Source organism: Sorex araneus, chromosome 3 (genome assembly GCF_027595985.1).
Source record: "Sorex araneus isolate mSorAra2 chromosome 3, mSorAra2.pri, whole genome shotgun sequence".
Lineage (NCBI taxonomy): Eukaryota > Metazoa > Chordata > Mammalia > Eulipotyphla > Soricidae > Sorex > Sorex araneus.
Window position 1 is genome coordinate 194,127,272 of NC_073304.1, and position 20,208 is coordinate 194,147,479.

Consider the following 20,208-nt stretch of genomic DNA (forward strand, 5'->3'; position numbering starts at 1 on the left):
CAGCTGTCGTGTCAGCAACTCCATGAGTCCTTTTGAACGCCTTACTTGTGAAGTGGAATAAAAATACAATTTGCTAGGGCCTCTTACTTCTGTTCCTGCCCAACTGTGGTAAGAATCCAACAAAGAAGAACTAGTTTGTTGGCTCACTCTTTAATCTGACTGTGTGGGACTGTTGCAATGCCTTCCCAGAGGATGATAGGTCCTGTTTCAAATAACCTCTTGCTGTCCCTGCCAGCTGTCAGCCTACAGTACAACCCTTTCCTGTGCCAGTTTCTTCCAGTGACCCTCCACCCCCACCTCCTGGTGTTTTTAGAATGTATCCCCAAGAGACAAAGATGTTTGCTCTGGTTCATAAAACTAGCATCAGGCTTGCTAAGAACCCACAAAACTTCCACGAAGAAATACACAGTTCAGAGCAGTTACAGCTGGGAAACTGTAATTCCCCATCTCTAGTGTGAGGGTCACGCATTTTGCATGGTAGACAAAATCAGGCAATTGCTTAACACTTTTTAGTCAAGGCCTATTTTCTAGTTATCTTCTGCATGAAGTACCTGATGACCTGATGTTTCTTCTGAGTACATAATTGCTACCCTGGAAAACAACTTCAAAAATTTGTTACTGAAACATCCCACTCCTCATCTGTGGATTTGTCTCAGTTGCTTTTCTTTTTTTTTTTTTTTCCCTTCTAGTGGGTTCAGCGTTTCAACAGATAACCGAGTTCATATTTTCAAACCTGTGTCTGTGCAGGCAATGTGGTAAGAGGATTTCTACTATCTCTATGAATGCTTTTTTTGGTCTTTTTTTCTAGGAATGTTTTTAAATGTTACTAGAGCAATGTTCCTTGAGCACTAGTATTGACAGTGGCAATTCACTTTCATACAATTCTTTATGAGAATGTTATTCATCTTGAGTGTATAAGGTTTTGTGTGATCTGTTTGTATGGTTACCATAAAGATGACTTAAAGTCCAGCTTTCAGATTACCATAGTAGAAGGTCTTGAGCATTGCTAGACAAATCAAATTAAAGGGTGTTCTTTACTCAGAGATAAATACTCAATGGATCATAAACCCAGAGTCTTATAGGGACACATTGATTAAGCCATCTAAAGCCAATTCTAGAAAATAGTAATGCTGTGCTCATAATTCTAGGTCTTTTTGTTTTATTGTGTTTTGTTTTTCTTTGGGGGCCACACCTTGCAATACTCAGGTCTTGCTCCTGGCTCTGCATTTTGGAATTACTCTGGCATTGCTCAGGAGACTATATGGGGTGCCAGGATTGAACCTGGATCAACCACATGCAAGACAAATGCTCTATAGGTTGTACTATCTCTCCTGCCCCTTCTAGGTCTTAAAGGAAGCAGGGATGGCATTGATAGAGTTACCTTATAGATAGATAAGTTTCTGTTAAGTTGCTATTTGCAAGACTGCATAATGGGCATAGAAAAATACATTGTAATTGAGAATAGCCATCATCTGGTGTACTGACACTTTTAGGTTATTATGTGTCAGGCACTGTGCCTCCTGCTTTTTTAAGCTGATTACATCACACCAACTGAAAAAAAGTATTATTAGTTCCTTGTGGAAGAGAAAAGTGACATTAAGAAGTTGCATTTGCATAATTGGCCTGAGACTGTTTGTTTCTTTCATTTTATCTTTTATATTTCATTCTAGCTTATTTAGAAAAATTATTTAAATAGGTAATGATGTGACCATAAAATTCAGATTCCCTCCCCAGTGATTTGAATTTCAGTTTCTTATTCAGTCACCTATTCTGTAGAAGTCCCATGAAGAGCAACAAGGAACAGCAGGCAAGCCAAACAAGAAATAAAGGAGCTTGAAAAAGACTCCAGGCAGATAAATCAACCCCTGAATAACTTAATTGATATACTTAAGATGGGTGGGGTCCTAAAACAGAGGCCACTGAACAATTAGCAGTCTTATCATTTTTGTGCAGTAATCAAGGTGGGACAGAATTTCAGGTCATGTGTTTAGACCAGAGTCTCCAACTTCAGTTGTATTTCACAGTTAAATTCCTCATAGAAATACTATCCTTTGACTCAGTTAGAGGCAAATGACCCATCTTCCCAGAGAGTAAGTAAAACCAAGCAGAAGTCCCAGAAATAACATTGTTTTCGGTTGTGTTTTGGGGAGAAGTACAAAGCAGGCTTAATTCTTAAATCAGTGAAGATTCAGATAATAACCTTAGTTCAGACATTTATGATCTCAGTACACTGATTAATCGTAGCTCTCTTATTGCAGAATTAAAAGAAAAAATGTTGGTGTACCACATAAGTAGTATATTGAACATCACAGGAAGGGAAAAGATAACATATAGTCAATGTAGCATTTAGATTAGGTGTTTCCTCCACGGGGGATAATTGCTTTGGGCTGTTACTTCTATATGCAGCTAAAAAATCTTAATAAGCATATTCTAGGGCATTTTCCAAGACTCTTGTCACATACGCTGGTGAAGCACATGTCCAAAATAAAACATGTTAAAAATTTTATGTATTATACCAAGTTGGTCCTTACCTTTGAATCTATATCATGCAACAAAAATTCACTGAGAATTTGACTGACTGCTCTGAGAATTTATCTTATTATAAGTAATAGCAAGCATTTTTTTTTTCTCATTTTGAACCTCTCAAGCAGTGATCAGGGGACCCAGGGGCCACTCCGAGTGATAATTATACCAACTGTCTGGGCTCAGTGATGTAGTAACATAAAGGCCTACTGATGCTAGGGGCCACCAGAGCCACACTTGATAGTTTCGTTTCCAGGGGATCATTCAGATGTGGGCCTTCCCCAAGAAAAATAGAAAACAATTAAATTATGGTATATTCATGTTACTAAATATTATCAGACTACTAAAAATTAGTTGAATAAAACAGTTTTACCTGGGAAAAGCGATTGTTCTTCTGCCTATTCCCCCTGGTGTCTTGGTGCCTGCCATCTTCCAGAGGCCATTGGACCAGCAGTGACAAGACACACAGGGCTTCACAGTATCGGGGTAGAGCTGGCCCTTGTCCTCCCCTGACCCTGAGACCCCAAGTTTCCACACACGGCTACTGATTAAGCTGCTTAGGCCATGATCCCAGAGACACACAAATGAATCTCGGAACCCAGCGCCTTTTGGCAGAAATTCCAGATTTCATTATTAAAATTTTAGAATTCAAAAAAAAATAAAAGTTTTACCTAGAAAGGTGTTAATGACAAGATATAAAGTAAAAGACCAATGGCCAGGGGCTGGAGCGATAGCACAGTGGGTAGGGCGTTTGCCTTGCACGCAGCCAGTACAGGTTCAATTCCCAGCATCCCATATGGCTCCCTGAGCACCTCCAGGAGTGATTCCTGAGTGCAGAGCCAGGAGTGACCCCTGTACATTGCCGGGTGTGACCCAAAAAGAAAAAAAAAGATCAGTGACCCTATAAAGAATAAATGACCCTATAAAGAATATGACCAGATCTGTATTGTAATCTATGTATAGACAAATAGTGGAAGGATCTACATTGAAATCTAACAATTGATATTTATTTATTTTTGGATTATAGGCCATGGAGCAGGGTTTGGGGGCCATAGGTGGTGCTGTGGATCTAACTTAGTAGCGACACTTGCAAGGCAAGCACCCTGCCCACTGTACTGTTTCCAGCCCCATGAGTGGAAATTCTCTTGACCAGATTACAGAACATTTCTGCCTTTTATTTGAGGTCCTTAAATTTTCCAAAATAGATCACTAATTCCTAAATACATCAATTTTCTATAAGAGAAAAAATTAAAAGTTATTTTTAAGAAAAATAGATGGCCAGATCTAATGCCATTTTTTTCCCTTAAGAGAGACACATTTATCATAACTATGACATTTCTTTCAGCAAATACTGACTATGCACCAGCTATGAGATAGAGTGTTTTAGGTACTGGAGATACATCAGTAAACTAAATGTAGAAACTTCTCTATATTATGATATGACTAATTTCCTAACATTCTGACTTCAGCTTTTTCCCACACATGTAACCCATGTTACTTGTCTTAATTTATTTCCCCCTCTTGCATTCTTGAGTTCAATCCAAATCTAGTCTCAGTATAACTAGAGCTGCATTTTTCCCCAAAACACAAAAATGTTAATTTGTAAATTACACACCTATGGTCATCACTGTACTTAGTACAATAGCCAAGATACGGAAACAGCTCAAATGCCCAACTACAGTTGAATGGATCAAAAAGTTTGGTATATAATATAAATGTAAAGTAATGTAAACATAATATAAAGTAAAAGACCAATGACCATAAAAAGAATGTACACAGTGGAATACTATGGAGCATAAGAAAGAACAAAGTCATGCAATTTGCAGCAATATGAATGAAACTAGAGGCTGTAATACTGAATGAAATAAGCCAGAGTGAATGGGACAGATACAGAATGATCTCTCTCATATGTGGCGCTTAAAGATAGACAGCAGGGTAGCAACAAAGATCCAAAGGCAACATAACAGGGGAATTGATCTATACAATTGATCTCAAGTATATACAAAAGCTGGGGGAGAGACAGGGGAGTTGGGGTACTTTAATGAGGGAGATGAGTACACTGGTGATGAATGTGGTGTTGAAATTATGTCTGTGAGAAATCATTATTAACAGTATTATAATCCAAGCCAAGAAAAATTGAATTGTAAAAAAAGACAGTAGTTGTAGTATCTGAATAGTTTACAGGCAAATAGACTAAGACAATAAGAGTGTCTTATTAATCAATACTTACTGAACATTACTGGACATTAATGGACTTGTCCTCGAGGCTTTGGGGTATCTATGTGATCTTTGTGGAATCTCTAAAAATGACAGGGAATGTATGCTTTAAGATGATGTTGTGTCAAGGGAAACAAATCATTATAGAGTAAATTATGAGGTCATTTCTTCTCTAAAATATAAAGCACAATCACAGCATGGTTCCACCTCAAGGATCATAGGTACCTGCCCTACTTTTCAGTGGTAGGCTGTCAGAATACTTTTTTTTTCCTTGTGAACTTTTTGGTTTTATTTGGGGGAAATAAAAAATGTCACTGTGGGACACATCCTACTCAGAAGAATGTTCATCTAATCTTCTGGAATAGTTTTTGTATTTGGGAGAGGGGGGATTGTTTCATTTTGTTTTGTTTGGAGACTTTACCCAGCTATGCTCAGGGGTTGCCCCTGGCTCTGCTGCACTCAGAAGTTACTCTTGTTGGTGGTCAGAGGACCACAGGGGATGCCAGTGATTAAACCCATTGGCCAAGTTTAAGACAAGCGCCCTACCCACTGTACTATTTCTCCAGCCCCAGTTTTTTATAATTTTTTTTGTTTTTATTATTTGGGACACATCTGGCAGTGCTGAGGGCTTAGTCCTGACTCTATGCTCAGAGATTACTCCTGACAGGGCTTGGAGGACCTAATGGGTCACGGGAGATTGAACCTAATACAGCTGTATGCAAGACAAGTACCCTGCCCACTGTACTGTCACTCTGGCCTCGTTTTGATAATTTTTTCTTAGAATAACTAGCTCTAGCTGCCAGCAGCTTCTTTAAGGCATGACTGAGAGATGATGCCTAGAAAGAAAATCTCTTCTTTTACTCTCATCAATTGCTATGGGCAGGTATTACCACATAAACCAGAATCAGAATCTTCAATTCCACTGAGTCATTCTCCAGAGGTCAAATTCTGCAGGGCTTAAAATTGAAAGACAATGAGGCTATAGTTAGTGATAGTACAGCAGGTTGCTTGCCTTGCACCTGGTAAACCAGGGTTTAATCCCTGGCACCCATTTGGTGCCCAGAACCTGCCAGAAGTGATGTCTGAGCACAAAACAGGAGTAAGCCCTGAGAGCTGCTAAGTGTGGCCCAAAAACAAACAAACAAACAAACAAAAAAACTGAAAGAGGGACCAGGAATGTGACTAAGCAGTAGAGCACATGCCTAACTTGTGTGAAATTCTGGGGTTGATTCCAGGCCCTACAATAAAAAATATGTGAAAAAAGTTGAAAGACATGGAGGTAATAAAGTAGGTTATTGTTAGTGTCTTGATCATTCACAGTCGGCAGCGCTAATGTCTCAGCATCTCTTTCAGGTCTGCTCTGCAGAGTTTACACAAGGCTTGTGAAGTGGCCAGGATGCATAACTACTACCCAGGCAGCCTGTTTCTCACCTGGGTGAGTTACTACGAGAGCCATATCAACTCAGATCAGTCCTCAGTTAATGAGTGGAATGCAATGCAGGATGTGCAGTCCCACCGGCCTGACTCTCCAGCTCTCTTCACAGACATGTAAGTCGCTTTAATTTTGAAGCATAAGATTGTAGAAATTGTCTTCTCTGTTGTGTCATAAGGAGTTGGATGCGTCATGTTCTTCGCTGACCTCTTCTTGGTGAATTCATCTCACCCGTTGATAAGAAGTCATTGTCGACATATCATGGAAGAGTCCACATACGGAAACTGGATTCTAATGTTGTCTGCAGAGGCCTAAAGAGTTTCTTTCCTGGACTGGATGACATCTCCATAGTTAGCATCTGTACTACTAGAGCCAGGGATGTAGCTCATGGTAGCATACATGCCTTACATGTATGAATGAAGTTATGGATTCCATCTTTGGCGGCATCACATAGAGAGGAAACTGTAATATGAAGTCCAATCAATTCAGTTTTGTTCATTTGAATTTTAAAGATTTGGACTGAGTGCTCAGGGAGAGAGCTCAGAGTGTCCCAAATATATTGCTCCAGGAGCTACCCCTGACTCAGTGGCTCTGGGTGTGGCTCAAAACCAAACAAATGAAAAATCACAATGAAGATGGGCTAGGAGCGGGAGAGATGGTACAGTAGGTAAGGCGTTTACTGTCAGGTGGCCAACCCAGGTTCAGTTTCTGGCATCACATATGGCCCCCCAAGAGTGATCCTGAGCACAGAGTCAAATGTAAGCCCTCAGAGCCGCCTCCGGGTATGACATCCCTCCTCCCAAAAAAATCCCACAGTTGGGCCAGAGATAGATCAATGGGCTGAGCACATGTCTTGCGTGCAGGAAGCCCAGATAGGATCCCCAGCACTGCTGGGAATGACCCACTTCCTGCAAAAATTTTATTCTTGGCCTAGCACTGTGGCAGAGTGGTAGAACCCATGCCTTGTGTGTGCATAAATCCTCAGTACTACCTTGCTGTGACACCACAACTGCCAGGTATGGTCATCATAACATTTAAAAAAAATTAAAAAGCAAGGTGCAAGAGCAGTAATACAGCAAGCTTGCCTTGCAGCTGATCTGGGTTCTATTCCCAGCACTCCATATGGTCCCCAACAGGAGTAATCCCTGAGTGCAAAGGCAGGAGTAAACTCTGAGCACTGCTGGTTGTGCCCAAAAAACCTAAGTTAATGAATAATAAAACAATAGTATTTTAATTTTAGTCAGGACAGGAATACCGTGGCTGATAGGAAAATAGCACAGATATCAGCTGTATTCTGTACGGTTGTGAGAAACAAAGAGCCCCAGTTGGGGAGCCCCAAGGTTGTGGGGTCAGAGCATCCATCTTTGAAGATTCCAAAGCTATTTTTGTAGCAAGTGATAAAGCTGTAGGCAGCAAGGGCAGGCAGGATGCCTAAAGGCTTATTAAGTCCATTTCCATCTCCAAATAAGGTGCTGCGGAGCAGATAACTTTCTTGAGTAGGAAGGAAAGATGAGACTGAAAGTGCTCTCTGACAGCCTCACTCAAATTCTACGTTATGAAATAATACTTTTAAAGAGAAGCATTCAGTTACATTGAGCTAATCTGTCTAGTAATTGGAGAGTCAGCTACATAGTTTGTGTTCATATTAAAATTCCAGGGATGATTTGATTTTCATAAAGAATCAAAAGACTGAAGGGACAGGGATGCAATATAATCCTGCAGGTAGAATGTTTGTCTGAACTGAGAGATCTGGTTCTCCTGCCAAAGTATGTGATCATTGGCATAGCATTTGACCTATCAGTTATTTATTTCTTTTATCTATAAAATGGGATAACAGTTTCAGAGATAGAGAGCTTTCATGGAAAGGAAAAGCATTTTGGATTAAAGTACTCTGGGTAGTTAATCCGTGAAACTATTTGAGAAAAGAATTTGCCTCATTGAAGGAGTTGGAAACCATTCTTCCCCCTTTGCACTTTCTAGAACTGTAGTAACGAATAATCAGTCAGTATAAGGTGGCATTTTGCGCTATAGAAGACCCAGTTTCATTATTGATCTTTATTTACTATAAATGTTTTGTGTACCTAATTTAAAGTTTCTCTGATATCACTGGTCTACCCAGTCAGTACTGTAGCTCAATAAGTGGAACTCAAGGGTAGTATATGGGAAATTATAGATATGGTTCTCTGTTTGATGCATTATACTCAGTGTGTGAGACCCTGGGTTTGATCCTTCTCATCTCCCTCACAAATCTTGCCTAAGAAAAATAATCACCATTTCTCTTTTCTCAGACCAACAGAACGTGAGCGAACAGAAAGGCTCATTAAAACCAAGTTAAGGGAAATTATGATGCAGAAGGACTTGGAGAATATTACATCCAAAGAGGTAAGAGACCTGAGTCCTCATTCTTCCATGGCTAGGAGTAGGATAATAATAGGTGTGGAGCTAGGAACAGTGAGTGATTGAAAGTACAAGGGAACTTCACACAAGTTAATACAATATATCGTCTTTTGGTTTTAGATCCGAACTGAGCTGGAAATGCAAATGGTGTGCAACTTGAGAGAATTCAAGGAGTTTATAGATAATGAAATGATAGTGATCCTTGGTCAAATGGATAGTCCTACACAGATATTCGAGCATGTATTCTTGGTAAGTTTCAGGACCACTTTAAGTGGTACACTGATGCCACTCATGGGGCATTTGCTATGTGTACTTAGGATTATTTACCTCTGTGTGTGGTGGAAATGTTTATGTTAAGTTGTGCTTCATATTTATTTACAGTTCTGCTTCTGCCCATCCCATACCAGTTCCTCATTCTGTGACATCAAATTAATGAATCAAAATTGACTGTGGGGGGGCTGGAGCGATAGCACAGCGGGTAGGGCGTTTGCCTTGCACGCGGCCGACCCGGGTTCGAATCCCAGCATCCCATATGGTCCCCTGAGCACGGCCAGGGGTGATTCCTGAGTGCAGAGCCAGGAGTAACCCCTGTGCATCGCCAGGTGTGACCCAAAAAGCAAAAAAAAAAAAAAAAAAAAAAATTGACTGTGGGCCAGGAGCCAGAGAGATATTACAGCAAGAAGGGTGCTTGCTTTGCACTTGACCGACCCAGGTTTAATCCCCATTACCCATTTCATTCCCTGAGCCCCAACAGGAGTGATCCCTGAGCAGAGAACCAGGAGTAAGCCCAGAGAGCATCACTGGGTGTGCCTCCTGCTCCCTTCCTCCCCAATAAAAAAAACTTTTAAAAATAAAAATGAAAAGGGTATTCTCTCACAGCTTGGAAAAATCATATTCCAAACTGAGTAGGGGCCCCTTTCCTGTAAGGGCCAGGTTTCAGGGAAGAATCCTTCTTTGCTCTTCCAGCAGCTGATGGTCTAGGCCTCCCTTGGTTAGTGGCCCCCACCTACAGGGCTCCCATCTTCACATGCGACTTCCCCCTGTGTATTAAAAAGAAGTTTGTCATTGTATTTAAGGCCTCCCTGGTTATCCAGGCTGCTCTCCTTCACGATCCTTAATTGCTTTTACAAAAACTTCTCAAGTAAGGTCACATTCACAGGTTCTCTATATATGGATATCACTGTATCACTGTCACTGTCATCCCATTGCTCATCGATTTGCCTGAGCGGGCACCAGTAACATCTTCATTGTGAGACTTGCTGTTACTGTTTTTGGCATATCGAATACGCCACGGGTAGCTTGCCAGGCTCTGCCGTGTGAGCAAGATACTCTGGGTAGCTTGCTGGGCTCTCTGAGAGGGACGGAGGAATCTAACCCAGGTCAGCCACGTGCAAGGCAAACGTCCTACCACTATGCTATCACTCCAGCCCATATATGGATATATACAGATAAGTATTTTTTGAGAAATTTAGCATTCAGGTACAATATTTCCCTTCTCTCTTCCATTATTTTTTAAATTTATTTTTATTAAAACACCGTGATTTACTAAGTTATTCATACTACAGTAGTTTCAGGCATATGGTGTTCCAATACCAACCCCATCACCAGCGTGACCAGTGTCCCCAGTTTCCCTCCTGCACCCTTTTCAGGCACATAACAAATTTCCTTCATATTGTTTGATCCAAGAAAACTTAAAGAAGTGGCAAATAGAATGGTTAGAATATAAATTGATAAAGGTCAACTTAATTGCTATATGATTTTAACCTACGTGAATTTAAATCATTTAATATGCTGTATTATAATGCTTTGCACACAGCTGACCTTGATTCAGTTGCTTACATCCCTAAGCCCTACCAAGAGTGCATCTCTGAGCTCAGTTAGGAGCAAGCCTGAGCACAGCTAGGTGTGACCCAGACACCAAAACTTTTTGTTTTGGTTTGGTTTTTTGCTTTTTTGTTTTTGGGTCACACCCAGTGATGCACAGGGGTTACTCCTTGCTCATGCACTCGGGAATTACTCCTGGCAGTGCTGGTGTGACCATATGGGATGCTGGGAATCAAATCCAGTTGGCTGCATGCAAGGCAAACACCTTACTCGCTGTGCTATCGATCCAGCCCCTAAAACTTTTTTTTTTAATATTTTACTATGGGCTGGGCTGTAACTCAGTAGTAAAGCATTTACCTTCCATATATAAGCTGCTGGGTTCTATCCCCAGCACTGCAAAAATAATAATAAATAATAATAATAAACTACAATAAAATTGAAATTTTAAAAATTGAAGGGAATAGGGGCTGGAGCAATAGCACAGCGGGTAGGGCGCTTGCCTTGCACGCGGCCAACCCAGGCTGACCCAGGTTCGAATCCCAGCATCCCATATGGTCCCCTGAGCACCGCCAGGGGTAATTCCTGAGTGTAGAACCAGGAGTAACCCCTGTGCATTGCTGGGTGTGACCCAAAAAAGCAAAAAAAAAAAAAATTGAAGGGAATATTTAAACTAAGGAAATGAATAAAGTTGGGGGTCAGAGCAGTTGTATAGTTTGTAGGGCATTTGCATTGCATGCAGCTGACTCAGGTTCGATCCCTAGCACCCCATAAGGTCCCCCAAGCCAACCAGAGCTTGGAGTATGCTCTCAGCACTGCTGGGTGTGGCCTGCAATCCAAATACCTGAGCTCAGAGCCAGGAGTAAACCCTGAACACTATTGGATGTGGCCCAAAATCATAAAGAAAAGGAAAGAAAATTGACAAAGCTACAAACCAGGCATTTCTTCATAGGTTATTAAATATCTCATTTGTTCTTCATACTATAGTTGAAAATAGATCTACCATAGTTTTATACAGTACAAACTATTTGAACAATACTTGGAAACCATTCTTCAAATATACCTATGAGGTTTAAAGTCTAATATAACTTCCAGAGCAGGAAGAAGCTACTGAGAAGTCATACGACCCATTTTGGAATCTTTGAGCTACATTTTGAGTCTCCCTAATACTTTTTTTAGGCGGGAGATGGGGGGGAGGGGCAGTTGGACTACACCCAGTAGTGTTCAGGGCTTACTTCTGGCTCTACACGCAGGAATTTCTCCTGGTGGGCTCTGGAGAACCATATGGGATGTGAGGGTCAAACCTGGGTCAGCTGCATGCAGAGCAAGTACCCTACTGCAGTATTATCACTCTACCCTCCTCCAAACTTTCATGATTACTGACAACTTTGTGACTTAAGACTATAAAATTGTTTTTCCTGATTCCTGAACATTCTGTTACCTATGAATTGCTTAAGGCAACCTCAATGACCAGTGGATTAGGAATGTTTTTCAAACCCACTACTCATTTTCATCCCAAATGTTAAAGATGTTCAAGACTACATGGTGCTGGGGACTGGAGCAATAGCACAGCGGGTAGGGCGTTTGCCTTGCACATGGCCGACCCGGGTTGGATTCCCAGCATCCCATATGGTTCTCTGAGCATTGCCAGGAGTAATTCCTGAGTGTATGAGCCAGGAATAACCCCTGTGCATCGCCGGGTGTGACCCAAAAAGCAAAAATTAAAAAAAAGACTACATGGTGCTAAGAACACCGTTAACAAGGATAATTAGGGGCTAGAGCAATAGTACAGCAGGAAAATAATAAAGGATAATTAAAATCAGTGGGTGGGGCCAGAGAGAAAACATAGGGATTAAGTGCTTGCATGTGGCACCCTGGATCTTATCCCCAGCACTACATATCTTGAGTATGGCCAGGGGTCACTCCTAAGTGCCGAACTAGGAATATCCCCTACCTGAGCACAGCTGGGTGTGGCCCAAAACAAGCCAGCAAACCAAAAAAAGCCCTATAAATATTTACGCTGTTGTAAAGATATGACCAAAACTATAATTAAATTGCTTTTGATAAATTTGGAAATAGATGAGCAACACCGAAAAATGCCTTTTTTCTTCAGCTTCCCTATATACTTTGACTAAAATTGCTAACAAGGAATTAAATCAGTTGGTTTGAATTTCACTTCCTTTCTCTGCTGAGAACATCTGTGAACTGTGAAATGATTAGAAGCTGGGAACAGGAGAGAAGAGGAATAAATGCAAAGAACTGATTAAACTGGATCATTTCACCCTGAATATCCAAGAGTTTATTTTATCAAGCTGTCAGACTTTGTGTCATTGAAGGCTTGTGCCCTAAATTAACTTGTTGACACACTAAAGTATGTGTCCCTGTAGTATGATTCATCATAGTGTGGAGTAAGTTACTTGTGAGAAGTAGTGAACTGGGAGATGAAATCCTTTTCTGTTACTTTATTCCAGTGTGTATAGCCTTTTCTGTATGTAGATCTTAGTGCACAGTTGTCAAGGATTTATAAAATATTTGTAAAACACCTGGCTTTGTTGTCATTTATATATACTTCCTGAAGGGTTCAGTATTTCCCATTCTTGTACTGTTGGGAAGAATTTATTTTAGGGGGAGAGACCTCCCAAGTCGTGCTCAGGAGGTCAAGGACCCTGCCAGTGAAACTTAGCCAGGCTATGTGGGCTTCAAATTTCAGTGCTCAGGCCTGGCAGTGCTTGGCGGCCTCCAGGGTTGTACCAGGGGATGTTGGATTGAACACAGACTCCTACATGCTGCATTCTGGCTTTTAGATCCATCTCCCTGGCCCAGAAAGAATTTTTGTTAAGAGTCCCTCATTCAGTTAAACCCTGCCCCCAACTTTCTTTATGTCACGTGACTAATTTTTATAAAGGGTAAATGACTATGCCCAGAATAGCTCAGGTTAGAAAGTGACTAAAGCTATGAACTCAGGAGTCGGTGTCTGACTGGTCATCCTGTTTAATTCCAAGCATCTGTTCCTGTGACTTTTATGCCACTCTTAAGAGTTACCTTGCCTGCACCCCCTCTCCAAATGATGTATTTTAGGGTATATGTACTATTTTCAGATCATGGTCAGGGATTACTTCTGGTTCTACATTCAGGGATTATTCTTGGTGGGGCTAGATTGGATGCCCTGGACTAAACCGACATTAGCCATTCAAGGCAAGTGCCCTGTGCTATTTCCCCAACCCTCATGTTTGTTTGTTTTGTTTGGAGATACTCAGGGGTTACTCCTGGCTCACACTCGGGAATCATTTCTGGCAAGCTCAGGGGACCATATGGGAGGCCAGGGATTGAACCTGAGTCAGCCGCACACAAGGCAAGTGCCTTACCCACTGTTTTGGCCCCCATCTGTACAAATTTTAATAGTACTTTAAGCAAGAGCAGTTATACAGTTCCCTCCAAATTACAGTCCCTGGTTAACTATAAATGTATTTGCCTACTTGTACCAAAACCAATAGATTTATGCTATTCCACGATCATTGGCATATTTTTCTGTCTTGGGATATTTTTTTTCTTATTACAAAAAAGAATGAATGTTAAAACTTCAAAAATTGTGAATGACAATAACATGGAGGTAGAGCCAAGGCCACACCCCATGAGGGCTTGGGTGCTACTTCTAGCTGGTGGATAGGTGGCCAGGACTCTGGCCTGGCAGTGCCAGGAGATGGCCTATGCAAGACACTTGCCTTAAACCCCTGTACTGTACTTCCAGCCTCTTTTTCTTAACTTCTTAAATATGTGTCTAGGTTGTATACTTTTGGGGGAAAAATGAAAATCTATTCTGCTTTAGATCTGATTCTGTTTTCTAGGGAATAAACATGTGCTTCCCATTTTGTACATTTTTCTTAACTGGGGAAATCTTTCAAACTAGAGAATCCTGATATTTAACTCTTGTCCAACAACAAAGTAAGTGCATGAACAGGTTTTTTAATCATCTTATTATACTTCTTCCTTAATGGCTTCCTTCTTTTGTTCGTACCACCATATCCTGTGTCAAAACTCACTTCTCCAGTGAGTCTGTAATCCGCTGACTTTCCCAGCAGTTGACTGGGAAAAGAGAAGTCTTATCCAAGCTGCAAGCAGAGGTGTTAGTTTTCTGCAGAGTCATTTCATCTTGTGCATAGCTGCAATTCCTGCAGCGCAAGCAGATTATGTGAAGGAAGGTAACAGCATCTCTCCCCTCCCTTGGGAGCAATGCTCAGCTCTACACTGCACTGTACAGTTAGTTATTTGAAAATGTATTCCGCTGATAAGAGAGGCAAGAGTGTATTTCTCCTCTAAACTGGAAATCTTTGCCCAACCAAATCTCAGTATCAACAGCTCTCTTGGAGGCTATCTGATCTGGCTGAGACAAAGCTAGATAAAAGAGCAAAGACCCTTTGCAAAGGGTCACCCCACACACCCAGTGCTGTTCAAGGATCATTTGGTACCAAGGATTGGGACTGAACTGGGAATTTCACAGGAAAACATACACTCTAGCCCTTTGAGTCATCTGTCTGGCCAAAAAAACCTTACCTCTCTTCATTTAATTTATGAGGCTTAGTGTTCAGGGGGTCATGTGTTAGGGATCAAACCTGGGCTCCTATATGCTAAGCATGCATTCTGGCCCATTGAACTCTCTCCCAACTTCAGGCAGCCTTTTTAAAAATTAAAGCACAGTGATTTGCCAAATTATTTATGGTTGAATTTTAGACATACAGTATTGCAGCACCGATCCCACAAGCAGTGTCAACCTCCCTCCACCAATGTCCCCAGGTCCCTCCCACATACCCCCAACCAACCCTCCAGCTGCCATCTTGACAGACACCTTTCTAAGTTCTGTTGTTAGTTTGTGTTTATTGATTTCGGTGTTGTTGGCTCTGTGGTTTGGATTTGGCTCTATCATTCCTTAACACCACCTTTGTATCTGATGACTCCCCTCACTTGGCCCCCTTTTCTTTGAGAGATCTGTCTCTTCTCTCCCTCCCCTCCACTCTTTCTTTTCTTCCAATGCGCTGGGCCAAGGATGGTCTGGGCCCCCTTTAAAGCATTGCATTCCCTCATCCAGTTATTCTAAATACCATACATGAGTGACACCATTCTGCGTTTATTCTCCTCCTTCTGGCGTACTTCACTTAAGTGATGTCTTGCAGTTCCATCCATGTTGACACAAATTGCATGATTTCATCATTCCTTACAGCTATGCAGTAATCCATTGTATGTGTGTGTGTGTGTATATATATATATATGATGATGATATATATGATTTTATATATATATACATATATATATATCATCTTCATGGTCCACTGATCTGTTGTTGGGATCTAGGTTGATTTCAAATCTTAGCTATTGTACAAAGTGCTCAGGCAGCCTTTCTGGTCCCCCGCCCCTGGGGCTGGGGGTGCAGAGAGAGAGGGATTGATTAAATTGGGTTTTCTTTTTGGTGAGGGAGGGGACTATTTGGAATCACATCCTAGTAAAGGGGATAGCAATTTTATCCACTTTGCTATTAAGAAGTTTCCCAGAAAGCTTCTTAATTAACAAATCACAAAAATATTAGAGATAATCAGCACTTTTATTCATTAATTTATGTCAGGATTTTTATTGCTGATGATTATCTTTTTCAAGATTTGACATTACCACAATATTGGCTGCTTTGGTTTTTTTGGTTTTGTTTTGGTTTTTTGGTTTTTGCTTTTTGGGATACACCTGGCGATGCACAGGCTTTGCACTCAGGAATTACTCCTAGTGGTGCTCAGGGGACCTTATGGGATGCTAGGAATAGAATCTTGGTCAGCCTTGTGCAAGGCAAATATCCTACCTACTTTACTATTGCTCCAGCCCCTGTTTTTTAAATTTTTTATTTTTGTTTTGTTTTGAAGGGCGTACTCGTGGCTCTGGGGCTACTTCCTGCTCTGTGCTTAGGAATCACTTTCAAGAGTGCTCAAGAGATCAAACGTTAGGGATCAAATTTGGGCCTCCTGCATGCAACACCTGAATGCAGCTCTTTGAACTATCTCTTAGCCAAAATATCCTGTTAGGCTATTGGTTTCCTTTTTTTTTGTTTCTAATGTTGTTTTGGGGCCACACCCAGTGATGCTCAAGGGTTAGTCCTGATTCTGCGCTCAGGAATCACTCCTGGCAGTTCTCAGGGGACCAAATGGGATGCCTCGGATTGAACTCAGGTTGGCTGAGTGCAAGGCAAATGCTTTATCCGCTGTACCATAACTTCAACCCCATTAATGGTTTCTTTTCAAAGGAAACTTAAACCACAAATCGGTATTTATATTTACGGTAGGTACAGGATAAGTGAATAGGTGAGATAATACTCAGATGAGCTATTTTAATCATTTCTGATTTTTGTTCTCCAACTAGGGATGTGATTTATAGTAGACTCGTTCTTGGAAGTTAATAGATGTCTTGTGTCTGGTTGTCATAATAATGTGATTCACAGCCTTGAGGTTGTAAGTATGGAATGATGAAGATATGAATAGGCATATAATCCTTGGAGGTTATATCAAGTTTTATTGATTTTAGCAGAACGCTGAATACAATGTTTCTCATTTCCCATAAATGTGCTCTCCTCTATTTTGCTTGGAGCAGATGGATTCTAGCAAGAATCTGAGGATAACAGCTAAAAAGAAAAAAAGAAACTTGGGTCTTTCGGCCAGGGAACAGTACAGGAAAGCCAGAGTAAAAGATGGAAATGAGCTTACTTAAAAGTATATCATAGTTCCAGTATTTCATTTTACACTTCACCGAGGTTATAATATGCTTTGCATAATTACATAGAACATAGTGGAAAACCCCCACAGAATTATGTCATTGTAAATCTGAGAAGCATGAGGGAACAAAAAGATGACTCTGTAAGAGAGAAGAGGAAAGTGTCTGCCATAAAGGCAGGCTGCAGGGAGGCGGGGGAGGTGAGTACCTGGGGAAGGCAGGGAAAGGGAGGCTACTGGTGTCAGAAAATGTGCACTGGTGAAGGGATGGATATCAGAACATTGTGTGACTGAAACCCAATCAACAACAACTTTGTAACTATATATCTCAGGGTGACTCAAAAAAGATGAGTCTGTCTGTGGAGAATCCCAGAGAGCACATATGTGTGACATTTGTCTTGAGCAGAAAAATAATTACATCAAAGCCAGAGAGATAGTATAGCAGGTAAAGCACTTGCCCTATACAGGGCCAACCCACATTCGATCCCCAGCATCTCACATGGTACCCTGAGCACCACCAGAAGTGATTCCTGAGTGCAAAGCCAGAAGTAACCCTTGAGCATCTCCAGGTGTGACCCAAAAACAAAAATAATAATAATTACATCACCTTGACTCCACTGCTTTCAGACTGAAACATCCCAAGCTTAACAGCTCAAATCATTTTATATTATATGGCTTTGCTGAGTCCATAATCAATGCTTTTATTTAACTTTGCTTTGCTTCAGGATTTCTGTCTTTTCAGATTACCAGACTGGATTAGAGATGTAGCTCAGTGGTAGAATACACTGATATACAAGTTGGAGGTCATGAGTTCAAATCCCAGCATTGAGCTGGGAACAGGAGGATAACAGATTGTCAGATTAAATTCTCTCTGGACAGGTAGATAGATGATGACCATGAGCTTTTACTTCAGAGCAGGGTTCTTTCCCTTTGACTGAAAAGTGTTCTGCAGAGAATTCCGATTTCTAAATTAAGAAGTGAGATGGTTGGGCCTGGAGCGATAGCACAGCAGATAGGAAGTTTGCCTTGCATGCAGCCGTCCTAGGTTCAATTCCCAGTATCCCATATGGTCCCCCGAGCACTGCCAGGAGTAATTCCTGAGTGCATGAGCCAGGAGTGACCCCTGTCACCCAAAAACACACTCACACAAAAAAGAAGTGAGATGGTTACATTTCCCTGGCACCTGTTTAGCCAGTCAAACCTTAATGCTTAGCTTCCGTTTCCTTGAAGTCCTTGCTTTTTCTTAGGCATGAGAATTAGTTTTATCAGCTTAAGCACAACCTTCAGAACTCTTTTTTGGGGTCGATGGGAGAGGAGGGTTGGGGAAAAGGCACACCCATCAGTACTCAGGGCTTACTCCTGGCTCTGCGCTCAGGAATCACTCCTGGCGGTGCTCAGGGACTATACAGCTCTGGGTGGGCTGTATGCAAAATAAGAACTGGCCCACTGTATTGTCTCTCTGTTCCCTAGATCCTCTTTTTTTTTTTAAAATGCCAGACCTGAGACTAAATAATGAAACAGTGTTTTCTGATTCCATAAAGAGGAAGTGATGAATCATCAAAAAGATGGCCAATGGAATTTGGATACAAAGGTGACCTCTGGATTAGACAGGAGAGATTGTTACAGTAACATTAGCAAGAGTGATGAGAGTAGAAACCATGAGGGTAGGGACTTATGTCAGACAGGAAGTGAAAAATTAGATAAAATAATATTAGATTATATTCTATGAATCATGGCTGTGAAGGTAAAGAAAATAGTGGAGGACTCTTCTACTTTATATGGGAGATGCTTTATCATTTAAAGGAAAAGTGCCTGGGGCTGGAGCAATAGCACAGTGGGTAGGGCGTTTGCCTTGCATGCAGCTGACCTTGGTTCGATTCCCAGCATCCCATATGGTCCCCTGAGCACCGCCAGGAGTAATTTCTGAGTGCATGAGTCAGGAGTAACCCCTGTGCATTGCCAGGTGTGACCCAAAAAGCAAAAAAAAAAGGGGGGAGTGCCTTTTCAATGTATAGGATGAGGGTGAGAGGAATCTTTCATTTTACAGATGAGGACAGTATTCATAATGTTCCTCGGTAAGGAGAGGAACTTGAACTCAAACCTGCTAATGCTAAATTCCATTTAATTCCTAATTTTTCCCAGGATAAATTCTTACTTCTAAAGGTTTGCCTTCTCAAAAGACATCAACAGATATTTCAAAAATAAAAAAAAAAACAGAAACATTAGTAATAAGAAAATTGCAGATTGAAGACCAGAGAGATTGCACAGTGGGATGAGTGCATGCTTTGAAGTCTTCACAAAAAAAAATAAGATTGAACTTGCCCTAAAATAATAGTTTATTCCTATCTTATCGACTCAGGAATAGTAATAACTACATATTGTTGGCAGGACTAAGAGGAAAGTGGCACATCTATTGCTAATGGAAATGCAGAAATGTTTGATCCTTTTTGGAAAGGTGTGTTTAGTAATGTCTAACAAAACTGTATATTTATCCTTGACGCAGCAGTCTCACTTCTAGAAATAGAAAGCATCATTCATGAATGAATAGCCAAGTACTATTATTATTATCAGTACCCAGTGAGAAGCTATATAAGGGACTGGAGAGACTGCTCAACAGATTGAGTGTACTCTGCATCCAGAAGGCCTTGTTCAATCCCCAGCACCACATGGTCTCCCAAGCAGCACCAAGAACAACCACCAAACAAAGACAAAACAGGAAAAGCCCCTGAACATGAATAGGTGTCCCAACTTGCCTTCCAAACAAGAAAGAAATGCTGTGTAGATGTAAGAAAGATCTCAAAGTTTACAGAGGTTATATTATAAAGTGAAGAAACTAAATGACCAAAAAAAGTATGCTATGTTTGTATAAAAAGTGGTGATAAGTACATTTTTTTTTTCAAAATAGAACTTAAGTAGAATAAGACAGAAACTATTTAAATGGTAGGGGGTTTGAAAAGATCACAATTTAATGAACTTACTGGTTTTAACCATGTAGAAGTTTTTTAGCTTAAGAAAATTTTTTAAAATGAGAGTGAGAAAAGCATATCCCAAAAAACTGAATGTAAGAGTCATGAAGAA

At 40.9% G+C, this 20,208-nt stretch overlaps 1 protein-coding gene across 5 annotated transcripts in view; it reads left to right on the forward strand.

Annotated features, from left to right (window-relative positions):
* SSH2 (slingshot protein phosphatase 2) overlaps window positions 1–20,208 on the forward strand; it is a 260,024-nt gene that overhangs the window by 206,077 nt on the left and 33,739 nt on the right. For all 5 annotated transcript variants that reach the window (XR_008629123.1, XM_004605002.3, XM_055130125.1 and 2 more), the window contains 4 exons: window positions 690–755; window positions 6,094–6,288; window positions 8,461–8,554; window positions 8,690–8,818. Coding sequence is in view for 4 of the 5 variants with exons in the window: in XM_004605002.3 (XP_004605059.2) it covers window positions 690–755; window positions 6,094–6,288; window positions 8,461–8,554; window positions 8,690–8,818 (484 nt within the window). In the remaining variant the exon portion in view is untranslated. The remainder of the gene's footprint in view (window positions 1–689; window positions 756–6,093; window positions 6,289–8,460; window positions 8,555–8,689; window positions 8,819–20,208) is intronic.